This window comes from Hypanus sabinus, chromosome 1 (assembly GCF_030144855.1).
Source record: "Hypanus sabinus isolate sHypSab1 chromosome 1, sHypSab1.hap1, whole genome shotgun sequence".
Lineage (NCBI taxonomy): Eukaryota > Metazoa > Chordata > Chondrichthyes > Myliobatiformes > Dasyatidae > Hypanus > Hypanus sabinus.
The window spans coordinates 46,606,548-46,619,040 of record NC_082706.1 but is presented as its reverse complement, the minus strand read 5'-3'; the positions used below and the strand labels follow the sequence as shown (position 1 = coordinate 46,619,040).

At 50.3% G+C, this 12,493-nt stretch overlaps 1 protein-coding gene across 4 annotated transcripts in view; it reads right to left on the bottom strand.

The window, feature by feature from the left end:
• The window catches only part of LOC132393472 (basal cell adhesion molecule-like), a 50,477-nt gene that overhangs the window by 30,864 nt on the left and 7,120 nt on the right, over positions 1-12,493 (bottom strand). For 2 of the 4 annotated variants that reach the window (XM_059968758.1, XM_059968768.1), the window contains exons 2-5: positions 6,145-6,272; positions 5,100-5,316; positions 2,527-2,597; positions 1,571-1,667 (exon numbers count right to left, since the gene is read on the bottom strand). In XM_059968758.1, the coding sequence (XP_059824741.1) occupies positions 1,571-1,667; positions 2,527-2,597; positions 5,100-5,316; positions 6,145-6,272 (513 nt within the window). The other 2 variants (XM_059968750.1, XM_059968778.1) reach the window with 2 other exon arrangements.

The following is a 12,493-nucleotide window of genomic DNA, read 5'->3' as shown; positions in this document are numbered from 1 at the left end:
ACCGAGGGAAATCCAGTCCGGAACGGAGTGTACTCCGGTCCGTAATGAAGGGCAGTCGGATCAGGGACCGAGGGAAATCCAGTCCGGAACGAGTGTACTCCGGTCCGTAACGAAGGGCAGTCGGATCAGGGACAGAGGGAAATCCAGTCCGGAACGGAGTGTACTCCGGTCCGTAATGAAGGGCAGTCGGATCAGGGACCAAGGGAAATCCGGTCCGGAACGGAGTTTACTCCGGTCTGTAATGAAGGGCAGTCCGAGCAGGGACCGAGGGAAATCCGGTCCGGAACGGAATGTACTCCGGTCCGTAATGAAGGGCAGTCGGATCAGGGACAGAGGGAAATCCGGTCCGGAACGGAGTGTACTCCGGTCCGCAATGAAGGGCAGTCGGATCAGGGACCGAGGGAAATCCAGTCCGGAACGAAGTTTACTCCGGTCCGTAATGAAGGGCAGTCGGATCAGGGACAGAGGGAAATCCGGTCCGGAACGGAGTGTACTCCGGTCCGTAACGAAGGGCAGTCGGATCAGGGACCGAGAGAAATCCGGTCCGGAACGGAGTGTACTCCGGTCCGTAACGAAGGGCAGTCGGATCAGGGACCGAGAGAAATCCGGTCCGGAACGGAGTGTACTCCGGTCCGTAACGAAGGGCAGTCGGATCAGGGACCGAGTGAAATCCGGTCCGGAACGGAGTTTACTCCGGTCCGTAACGAAGGGCAGTCGGATCAGTGACCGAGAGAAATCCGGTCCGGAACGAAGTTTACTCCGGTCCGTAACGAAGGGCAGTCGGATCAGGGACCGAGGGAAATTCAGTCTGGAACGGAGTTTACTCCGGTCCGTAATGAAGGGCAGTCGGATCAGGGACAGAGGGAAATCCAGTCCGTAATGAAGGGCAGTCGGATCAGGGACCGAGGGAAATTCAGTCCGGAACGAAGTTTACTCCGGTCCGTAATGAAGGGCAGTTGGATTAGGGACCGAGGGAAATTCAGTCCGGAACGGAGTTTACTCCGGTCCGTAATGAAGGGCAGTCCGAGCAGGGACCGAGGGAAATCCGGTCCGGAACGGAATGTACTCCGGTCCGTAACGAAGGGCAGTCGGATCAGGGACAGAGGGAAATCCGGTCCGGAACGGAGTGTACTCCGGTCCGCAATGAAGGGCAGTCGGATCAGGGACCGAGGGAAATCCAGTCCGGAACGAAGTTTACTCCGGTCCGTAATGAAGGGCAGTCGGATCAGGGACCGAGGGAAATCCAGTGCAGAACAAAGAGTATTCCGGTCCGGGTTGGAGGATGAGCTGGTCATTGACAGAGGGTAACTCTGTCCAGAATGGATTGTACTCCAGTCTCTGATGAAGGGTTGTCTGGTCGGTGATAAGAAGTAATTGAGTCCAGAACGGGGTAAAATCCATTCAGGTGTCCAAACTGAAGCCGGGGGCTGTTGGTCCATCGGATGGGAGGAGGAGGCGTGGGGTCTGGGATGGGTTCAGTGTAGTGGGATCAGCGCTTGGGGATTAGTGGGGAAGGTCAGGACCAGTTCGTCTACCCTTCTCTACCCTGCCTCTGCCCACTATGACTTACGCTGGTTGTGGGTGGTGACAGAGTCGAGGGCTGATCCGTCCTTGTACCAGATGAGTGAGGGTGCAGGGTATCCATTCCGACTGGTGCAACTTCCGATCTGGGGCAGAAAGGGGGAGAGTCAAAGTCCAGACCCGGACTAATCCCAAACATGGACCATACCAAATCCAGAACCAAACCCAAACCTAGCCGATCAGATGCACGAGTGGATATATTCCAGCTTCCTGCACCGAGTCATGAACTCAAGGTCAGAGGACCACAAGATACAGTTACAGGGTTAGGCCATCTGGCCCATCGAGTCCTCTCCGCCATTTAGTTATGCCTGGTCCATTTTCCCTCTCAGCCCTAATCTCCTGCCTTCTCCCTGTGTCCTTTCTCATCCTGACTAATAAGTATCTATCAACCTCTTCCTCAAATATTCCCAATGATTTGGCCTCCATAGTTATCTCTGGTAATGAATTCCACAGATTCACCACCCGCTAGCTACAGAATTTCCTCTTCTCTGTTCCTCTATTCAGAAGCTGTGCCCTCTGGTCCCAGAGTCCCTCACTACACAAAATGCCCTCTCCACATCCACTCTATCCAGGCCTTTCAACATTCAATAGGTTTTGGTAAGATTCCCCATCCCCTCATTCTTCTAAACTCAAGTAAGTACAGGCCCAGAGTCATCAAATGCTCCTCGCACAATACATTAACCTGTTTTTACATTGTCTGCAAATTTGGTCAGGAAGCCATCAATTCCATCATCCAGATCGTTAACATATAACATGAAAAGAAATGGTTACAACACCAACTCATGTAACACCATGAGTAACTGGAAGCCAATCAGAATAGGGTCGCTTTATTCTGTCTCTTTTCCTCCCCCTCCTGCCTCTGCCCCTCCCTCACTGTCCCCAGCTCACGCCCCTCTCCCACACTATCCTTTCCCATTTGACCCCTGATTTGATGCCTTGCCCTACCTCTGACAGGAGAGGCGCCATCACTGACAAGATGGCAGGGTTTGGCGTCACCTCCGGCCGTTCCGGGGAATCTGCAGGGAAACAGGGAAAGGGGGTGACAAGTGAGTGAACAGCCAGATAAGCTCAGCCCAGAAACGTCACCGATTCCAACACAGGCGGGACCCCCAACTCACCAATCTAGGATAGGCACTCCAAACCCCTCCCACGGACTTCCACTCCTCACCTCTCACCCACTCCCACAGACTTCCAATCTCCTCCCTATCACCAGCCCAACCTCACAGATCCTTCCACTGTCCCCCAAACCATACATTCCTACTGTCTCTCACTCCCCACCCTGCCCTCTCATACTCCCAGTCCATGATAGATCACATCCCTCCACTGAAGTCCACACTCTCTGGAACACCACCATTCCAGCCACCATTCACCATACAGTAATCCTGACAGAATTAATTTCTGGAAACCCACCCCATGCCTATATACGTAGCTCAGAGGGTCCCCAACATCACTGTCCTTTTGGAGCGACGGACAGTGTGAGCAAATGAGCAAGGGTGGTATCCAATGGGAGTGAATGAACCGGGATGGGTCTCATTGGGGGTGTGGACGACTGGAGTGAATGGGAAGGAGTGGGTCCCATTGGCAGTGTGGACAGTGGGAGTAAATGGGAAAGGGTGGGTCCCATTGGGAGTGAATGGAAAGGAGTGGAGTATCATTGGGGGTGTTGATGGTGGGAGTGAATGGGAAAGATGGGGTCCTATTCGGAGTGTGAACGATGGGAGTGAATGGGAAAGGGTGGAGTCCAATTGGGAGTATGAACAGTGAGAGTACAGGGAAAGGGGTGGAGTCCCATCAGCAGTACGGATGGTGGAAATGAATGGGAAAGGGTGGGTCCCATTGGGAGTGGATGGAAAGGAGTGGAGTGTCGTAGGGGGTGTGGATTGTGGGAGCAAATGGAAGGAGTGGGTCTCACTGGGAGTGTGAATAGTGGGAGTGAATGGGAAAGGGTGGGTTCCATTGGGACTGTGGATGGTGGGAGTGAATGGGAAAGGGATGGAGTCCCATTGGGAGTATGAACGGTGGGAGTGAATGGGAAAGGGATGGAGTCCCATTGGGAGTGTGGACAGTGGGAATGAATGGGAAAGGGATGGAGTCCCATTGGCAATGTGGACAGTGGGAATGAATGGGAAAGGGATGGAGTCCCATTGGCAGTGTGGACAGTGGGAATGAATGGGAAAGGGATGGTCCCAATGGGAGTGTGGACAGTGGGAGTGAATGGGAAAGGGATGGAGTCCCATTGGCAGTGTGGACAGTGGGAATGAATGGGAAAGGGATGGAGTCCCGTTGGGAGTGTGGACAGTGGAAATGAATGGGAAAGGGATGGAGTCCCGTTGGGAGTGTGGACAGTGGGAGTGAATGGGAAAGGGATGGAGTCCCGTTGGGAGTGTGGACAGTGGAAATGAATGGGAAAGGGATGGAGTCCCATTGGCAGTGTGGACAGTGGGAATGAATGGGAAAGGGATGGAGTCCCGTTGGGAGTGTGGACGGTGGGAGTGAATGGGAAAGGGATGGAGTCCCGTTGGGAGTGTGGACGGTGGGAGTGAATGGGAAAGGGATGGAGTCCCGTTGGGAGTGTGGACAGTGGGAGTGAATGGGAAAGGGATGGAGTCCCATTGGCAGTGTGGACAGTGGGAATGAATGGGAAAGGGATGGAGTCCCATTGGCAGTGTGGACAGTGGGAGTGAATGGGAAAGAGATGGAGTCCCATTGGCAGTGTGGACAGTGGGAATGAATGGGAAAGGGATGGAGTCCCATTGGCAGTGTGGACAGTGGGAATGAATGGGAAAGGGATGGAGTCCCATTGGCAGTGTGGACAGTGGGAGTGAATGGGAAAGGGATGGAGTCCCATTGGCAGTGTGGACAGTGGGAATGAATGGGAAAGGGATGGAGTCCCATTGGCAGTGTGGACAGTGGGAGTGAATGGGAAAGGGATGGAGTCCCATTGGCAGAGTGGACAGTGGGAATGAATGGGAAAGGGATGGAGTCCTATTGGCAGTGTGGACGGTGGGAATGAATGGGAAAGGGATGGAGTCCCGTTGGGAGTGTGGACAGTGGGAATGAATGGGAAAGGGATGGAGTCCCATTGGCAGTGTGGACAGTGGGAATGAATGGGAAAGGGATGGAGTCCCATTGGGAGTGTGGACGGTGGGAATGAATGGGAAAGGGATGGAGTCCCGTTGGGAGTGTGGACAGTGGGAATGAATGGGAAAGGGATGGAGTCCCATTGGCAGTGTGGACAGTGGGAATGAATGGGAAAGGGATGGAGTCCCATTGGGAGTGTGGACGGTGGGAGTGAATGGGAAAGGGATGGAGTCCCGTTGGGAGTGTGGACAGTGGGAATGAATGGGAAAGGGATGGAGTCCCATTGGCAGTGTGGATGGTGGGAATGAATGGGAAAGGGATGGAGTCCCGTTGGCAGTGTGGATGGTGGGAATGAATGGGAAAGAGCCGTTAGGGAAATTGGACACTCCGTCTCTGTTCCCCGGACTCTACACCTCTGCAGGCTGAAATCCCCTCACCGTACACCTTCAGGTCAGTCTTGCCCTCATGACTGCCTGCGGCCCCAGCGATGACCTGACAGAGGAACGATCGTTCATCCTGCAGCTGAACTGGGCTGATGGTCAGGCTGTAGTTTGCATCTACCGATACCCTGTCCGTGAATTCTGTGCTGGGGTCCACTATGCTGTTCGTCCGGTCCTTGTAGGCGATACGCTCACGATTGTTATTCCTGGTCAGCTGTAGATGGGAGAATGGGGAGACAGAATCTGTGAGCTCAGCCATCCACAGTGCTCACACATGAAGCATGGGCCCAAGAAGCTGAGACCCTCTATTGCTGCCATTGGAGCTGCAGTTGAAAGGGAAATTCGAATAGGGGTGGAGAGGATTCTAGGGACAGGGAGGGAAATGGTTCACAAATCAGGGAGGGTTGTAGGGGAGGAAGAACAGTCACAGAACCAGAGAGGGGTGTAGGGAAGGGAGAGGGTTTATAGAGACAGTGAGCAGTATAGGGGAGGGCGAGGGTTCACAGAGACAGGAAGGGGTATATGGGAAGGAGAGGATTTATAGAGACAGGAGGGGCCCCGGGAAGGGAGAGGGGTTACAGAGACCTGGGCGGGCATGGGAGTGACTGAGGGGTGGAGGGAAGGTACTGAGTGAGGGTTCCACTGTCAGTACAACAGCACAGGGAGGGCAGAAATATTCAGAAAATTTGTGGACAACGCCTGTTCCCCCTTGGTGGGGTGTTGTGGGGGGGGGGGGAGTCCACCAATGAGCTCCCTCAAGGAGGGTATTGTGATCAGTAATCTCTTGATGAGGTTTGTGTCCTGTGGTCACCTCGAGGGGTGTCAGTGGGAGGTGCTGGTCTTCAGTTGTCTGTGGGCCTGAACCTCTGGGTGTTGCTGTGAACCCCACCACTCACCCCCCCCCCCCAGCCCCTTGTGATCACTCCACTTGCTCCTGGAGGAAACAGTTCTTCAGACAAGCATGGAAAAAGGGACTTTTCTGCCTCCCTCTGGCTGTCTGCCCCCCCACCCTTCCATTCCCAGACTGAATAACCCCACTCACCACAAACCACTCCACCACAACGTTGCTGTGGGTACCGGTGATAGTGTGTGTACAGGGGATGGTCACGCTGTGCATCACCTCCGCGTTCATCTGTTCCTGGAGAAAGACCTCCACAGATCCCAGGGCAGCTGGTGGGGAAGAGGGCACCGTTAGCAGAGATGTTCCTTCCACAGGCCTGTTCCCTGCATGAACGCACACACACACACGCACAAACACACAAACCTATGCACGCACACACACACACATGCACAAACCTGTACATACACACACAAACCTATGCAAACACACACACACAAACCTATGTGCGCGCACACACACACAAATACAGAGTGTGACTCACATCCTGACACCCTGACGCCATTCCAGCATCAGGAGGGTGACCCCGGGCAATCCCCATATCCCTGGGTGATGGCGGCTACAACAACCCTTGAGGAACGCAAGCAGTCCTCTCGATCAGAACCCCAGCCACCACTAAACAACCCTTCTACCGTCCGGGTACAGACTTTCAGCAGTGACTAGGCATTGGGCTGAGGACAGAGAGGGGCAGACTAATCAAGTCTCCCCTGCCCTGACAACCACAGGGGGTTGTGGGGAAGGTGTTATGCCCCCACCAGACAAATCAGGACCGGGGGCCCCAGTCTCAGAATGAGATAATTCAGGTCACTCAGGATACCTGATCCCTTCACCCAGTGATTTGGTGAATCTCGGGAACTACCTCTCCCAGAAGCTCTCTGAGATACCCACACTCTGAGGGAGTCAAGGGGACAAGATTAGTGCAGGTAGGTAGGGCTGAGGGTGACTCCGAGAGAGAATCCTACACTTTGAGGGAATTGAGGGAACACTTAAGGGAGGAGAGGCTGAGGGAGAGCAGCTGCAGTGATGGGGAATGGTGTAGTAGGGCCTGAGGGGCCAAATGGCCATGTATTATTGTGCTCTTCTGTTTTCGTGAAGTGTTCGGTTGTTCTTCCAAACTCCACTATCGATGCAACTTGCTGAACTCCACCAGAATGCTTGTGCTGTTAACCTGTAATCTGACTCTTCTCTGCACGGTGTTCATCCTGCCTCACAAACTGGGAAGCCAGTGTTCCCGATCTGGTCTCACCCACTGTCTGAAAACGAGCATCAAAACTGTGTCCATCCTGCCCAAAAATCAAATGGGAACCCAGCGTTCCCAGTCTGGTGTCACCCAGTTTGAAAACATACTTCAAAACTGTGTCTGTCCTGCCTCACATACCTACTGGGAACTCAGTGTTCCTGGTCCGGTCTCAACGATATTCTGAAAAAACGTATTAAAATACTCCAAGGTCTGTAGGTTGGATGCGTTTCAATTAAAGATTGTCCCCTTACGCTGAATAAACAGCATGCTAGAATTAAGGACTGGACAGCTAAAGGAATACAGTTTTATGCAATATAATAAAAGAAGGTACACTGTTCAGTTTTGAAATGCTTAAAGAGAAACACATTAGAAAAACAAGACTTTCATCGGTATTTGCAGATGCAGCATTATGTTAACAGGAGGGTGAAAATCGTAACCAAGTACATGCTTGATAGAACTGTTTAGAAAAGCATATAATTCAGATAATGGTAGTAGAATCATTTCAAGTGTGTATAAGGGTCTGTCACATCTTAAAACACACTTGACGTCATGCATTAAAACAAAATGGGAGAAGGAAGGGGGTATAGCTATATCTGCGGAAGACTGGACAATAATATGGGGGTATCAATGGAAGTGGACCAGTTCACAAAAATGGAGGGAGTATGGGTAGAAAAACTTGATAAGATATTTTAATACACCTCACAGAAATCCCATTATGATAGTAACCTCCCTGTTGGCTGGAGAAGTTATGGAAATCAAAATGCAAATCATTATTATATTTTCTGGGATTGCCCCATTATCAAAGACTGTTGGAGGGGGATACACAATGCCCTACAAGACATTTTTAAACGTGAAAAACCCTTAGAAAGTAAGACCATATATTTTGGGTATATACCTCAAGAATAGTTGAAAAGAGGTACCGGTAAATATTTAATGAATATACTGCTGGTGGCTGGTAAAAGGACTCTTACCAGGAAATGGTTATCACAGGAGAGCCCAACTTTAAATACATGGACGGAAATTACAATGGGCATTTACAAAATGGAGAAGATAACAGCATCTGTCAATCATAAATCAGAACAATTTGATTCATACTGGGAGAAATGGTTTAACTACTTAACATCCCATAGGCCTGACTTTATTCTCACAAATCAATGAATCTGTTGTAAAAAAAAGATCACTCCCTATTTGTACATAGTTTTCCTTTTGTTTGTTCTTTCTTTTCTGTAAGTGTATATCTCAGATAAATACTATGTGGAGATTTGTGGCAAACATGAATATATGAACATATCCGTACAGTATCCGAAATACATCTTATGGAAATGTTTGTATGATGCTGAATTTCAATAAAAAATAAATTACAAAAAAAAAAGTTCCCTTGAGCACATTACCTGCTATATGTGCATGCCAACCCTACTCTTTAAGTCTGATACAGCAGGCAGACAGACCCACAGTAACTGTGGGTGTCTATGTATGTGTTTGTGTATCTGGGTTTGAGTGAGTCTGTAAGAGTGTGAGATAAAGATAGCGAGTGAGTCAGACAGACTACAGTTGAAGTCAGAAGTTTACATACACTTAGGTTGGAGTCATTGAAACTCATTAACTACTCCACAGATTTCATATTAGAAAACTATAATTTTGGCAAGATGTTGAGGACGTCTACTTGTGCATGACACGAGCAATTTTCCAACAATTGTTTACAGACAGATTATTTCACTTTTAATTGACCATATCACAATTCTGGGTCAGAATTTTATAAACAAAATCAAAAGAAATCAGCCAAGACCTCAGAAAATTAAATGGTGGATTTCCACAAGTCTGGTTCATCTGTGGGAGTAATTTCCAAATGCCTGAAGATACCACGTTCATCTGTACAAACAATAGTACGTATAAACATAAGTATAAACAGCATGGGACCACGCAGCCGTTATACCGCTCAGGAAAGAGACCCATTCTGTCTCCTAGAGATGAACATACTTTTCTGTGAAAAGTGCAAATCAATCCCACAACAACAACAAAGGACCTTGTGAAGATGCTGGAGGAAACAGGTAGACAACTGTCTATATCCACAGAAAAACGAGTCCTATATCGACATAACCTGCTCACCAAGGAAGAAGCCACTGCTCCAAAACTGCCATAAAAAAGCCAGACTCCAGTTTGCAAGTACACATGGGGACAAAGATCTCACCTTTTGGAGAAATGTCCTCTGGTCTGATGAAACAAAAATTGAGCTGTTTGCCATAATGACCATCATTATGTTTGGAGGAAAAAGGGTGAGGCTTGCAAGGCGAAGAACACCATCACAACCGTGAAGCACGCGGGTGGCAGCATCATGTTGTGGGGGTGCTTTGCTGCAGGAAACCATGGTGCACTTCACAAAATAGATGGCATCATGAGGAAGGAAAATTTTGTGGATATACTGAAGCAACATCAGCCAGGAAATTAAAGCTCGGTCGCAAATGGGTCTTCCAAATGGACAATGACCCTAAGCATACCTCCAAAGTTGTGGCAAAATTGCTTAAGGACAACAACGTCCAGGTATTGGAGTGGCCATCACAAAGCCTGACCTCAATCTGACAGAAAATTTGTGGGCAGAACAGAAAAAGTGTGTGCGAGCAAGGAGGTCTACAAACCTGACTCGGTTATACCAGTTCTGTCTGGAGGAATGCAACAAAATTCCAGCAACTTATTGTGAGAAGCTTGTGCAAGGCCACCCAAAATGTTTGACCCAAGTTAAACAATTTAAAGGCAATGCTACCAAATACTAACAAAGTGTATGTAAGCTTCTGACCCACTGGGAATGTGATGGAAGATATAAAAGCTGAAATAAATCATTCTCTCTACTATTATTCTGATATTTCACATTCTTAAAATAAAGTAGTGATTCTAACTGACCTAAGACGGAATGTTTTCTAGGATTAAATGTCAGGAATTGTGAAAAACTGAGTATGAATGTATTTGGCTAAGGTGTATGTAAACTGACATCAACTGAATGTATCAAAGAGTTGGGAGAGGAGTTCACTAGTAAAGGGGTTTCTGGGATGGGAGAAAGGGAATTCTCTGGGAGGGGTAACTGGGAGAGGGTTACCAGGAGTGGGGTCAATTTGAGAGGGAGAAGGGATCATTCAAAGACGTGAGGACGGGTTCTCTGGGAGAAGGGTCACTGGTAGAGGAATCTGTGGGGAGGGGCTGGAGAGGGTGTCTAGGACAGAGTCACTGAGAGAGGAGCTGGAGGGGCTCATTGGGAGGAGGAGAGGGGCATTGGGAGAAGGGAGACACGGAGGAAGTGAGTGGGTCAGGGAGAGAGGATTACAGTGATGGGGGCAGGGCTGGTACTGAGAGAGGGGATCACTAGGCAAGAGGTCACTGGGAGGTGGGATCGAGTCTGTCTCAGTGAGAGGGGGTCTCTAAGAGAAAGGGGTTATTACAAGAGGAAATCTTCAGGAAATTATCAGTAAGAATAGGGGTGTTTAATAGTGCAGAAGGGGTCCCAAAGAGCTGAGCTCTCGGAGAGGCAGTGTGGATGTTTCCCTCTGCCATTGCCGGGGATATGGCAGCACTGCCTGAGGGGGTGGAGATTCAGCGGTGTCTGCGCTGCTCAGCTGTCCGTGTGGAATTGTAATGAAACTGGGATAAACTGTGTAAACATAGTGGCCCCCCTCGCTCTCTGCTTGGGCCACAGACCTGGCTCTGGGAGTCAGCACCCTCCACCCTCTGGCGGCCTCTGCCACTCACAACGACCTGGTGATGGAACACGGGGAGCTCAAAGTTGTGTTGTGTCCGGAATGAGTATGAACAGCCGCTGAGAGTTGAAGAGAAGCAGCCAGCTGCGAGCGGAGACAATATTTGTACAGAGAGAGAGAGAGAGAGAGAGAGCAGGTGCTCGCGTCCTGTTCCATAATCCCCAGCAAAACCACCATCCCCACCCCCAGCCCCGCAGGGTCCCCCCTCTGCTCGGCAGATGACAAACCTGCAGAGGAGTCGGGTTACACAGTAGTTACTGTGGGCAGAACACCCACTCCAGCACAGCATCTCACTCACCCTGAGGAATGTGAAGTTCGACCCCACCTGGCGAGAGCCGCCCTACCGTGTTGTGGGAGGAACATTGAGGAGGGTTTGCCATGGGGGGTGGGGGGAGGGCTGGTGAGTGAACAGTGAGGAGGGGGTATGGGGAGTGACGAAGGACAGGCGGTGAAGGGGGTGGGATGCACAGGGGTGGTGAGGAGCGACCAGCGTTCTGAGCATGGGTGTTCGTCGGAGGGGCGGGCAGCCACGCTGAGACTGTAGTGCTCTAGCTCACCGATAAACCATGGCAGTACATGAGGGACAGTCAGAATGATGGTGCTGTCTCCCTCTGTCCCTCTGCTTAATTTTCTCCAAAACACAGTGAGTGCATCTGATTAACCCGCTGCCTCAGGAACCAACCCCTCTAACGTCCTCAATGTCAATTTCAGTATGTGCCCTCCTCTTTTCAGTGGCGGAGGGGAGGGAAACTTGGTGGTAGGAGAAGGAAGGGGAATGGGACAGTGAGGGGAGATGGGAGGAAAGAGGGAAAGGAACGTAGAACAGTACAGCTAGTGTGTTTCCTTCAACCCATGAGTGGTCCCAAACCTTCAATTTACATAATAAATCAAACTCTTCCCTCTTACAAAGTACCTAATCCTCCTTTGTGTCATCTGCAAGCTTACTAACTCACCCTTCCACTTCCTCACAAAGAGCAGGGGTCCCAGAACAGAACTCTGACTCTGACCACCAGGCAGAATACCTTGCATATACTACCTTTGGGGAAGGGGGGAGGAGGAGGGGAAGGGAGGTGGGTCGAGAGGATTCAGAAAAGGGCGGATGTCAGGGGGAGGAACCGTGATGAGGGTCCACTGACTGAGAATCCTCTCATGGCCCTGCATCACACCTGCCCCACTTCATTCCCCTTCCAACCTTCTTCATCCCTCTCTCTCTCATTATGGTTTTGAACAAGGCCTTATTCAAAGTGGACTGTAGTTGGATTGGGACAAGGCCTGATTCACATAGGCCTGGTGTTGGATCTGGGACAAGGCCTGATTCACAGAGGCCTGGTGTTGGATCTGGGACAAGGCCTGATTCACAGAGGCCTGGTGTTGCATTTTGGACAAGGCCTAATTCACATAGGCCCGGTGTTGGATCTGGGACAAGGCCTGATTCAGAGGCCTGAGGGTAAAATTGGGGTCAAGGCCTAGTTCACATCAGAAAATCATCTCAAATCATCAAGGTTTGAGA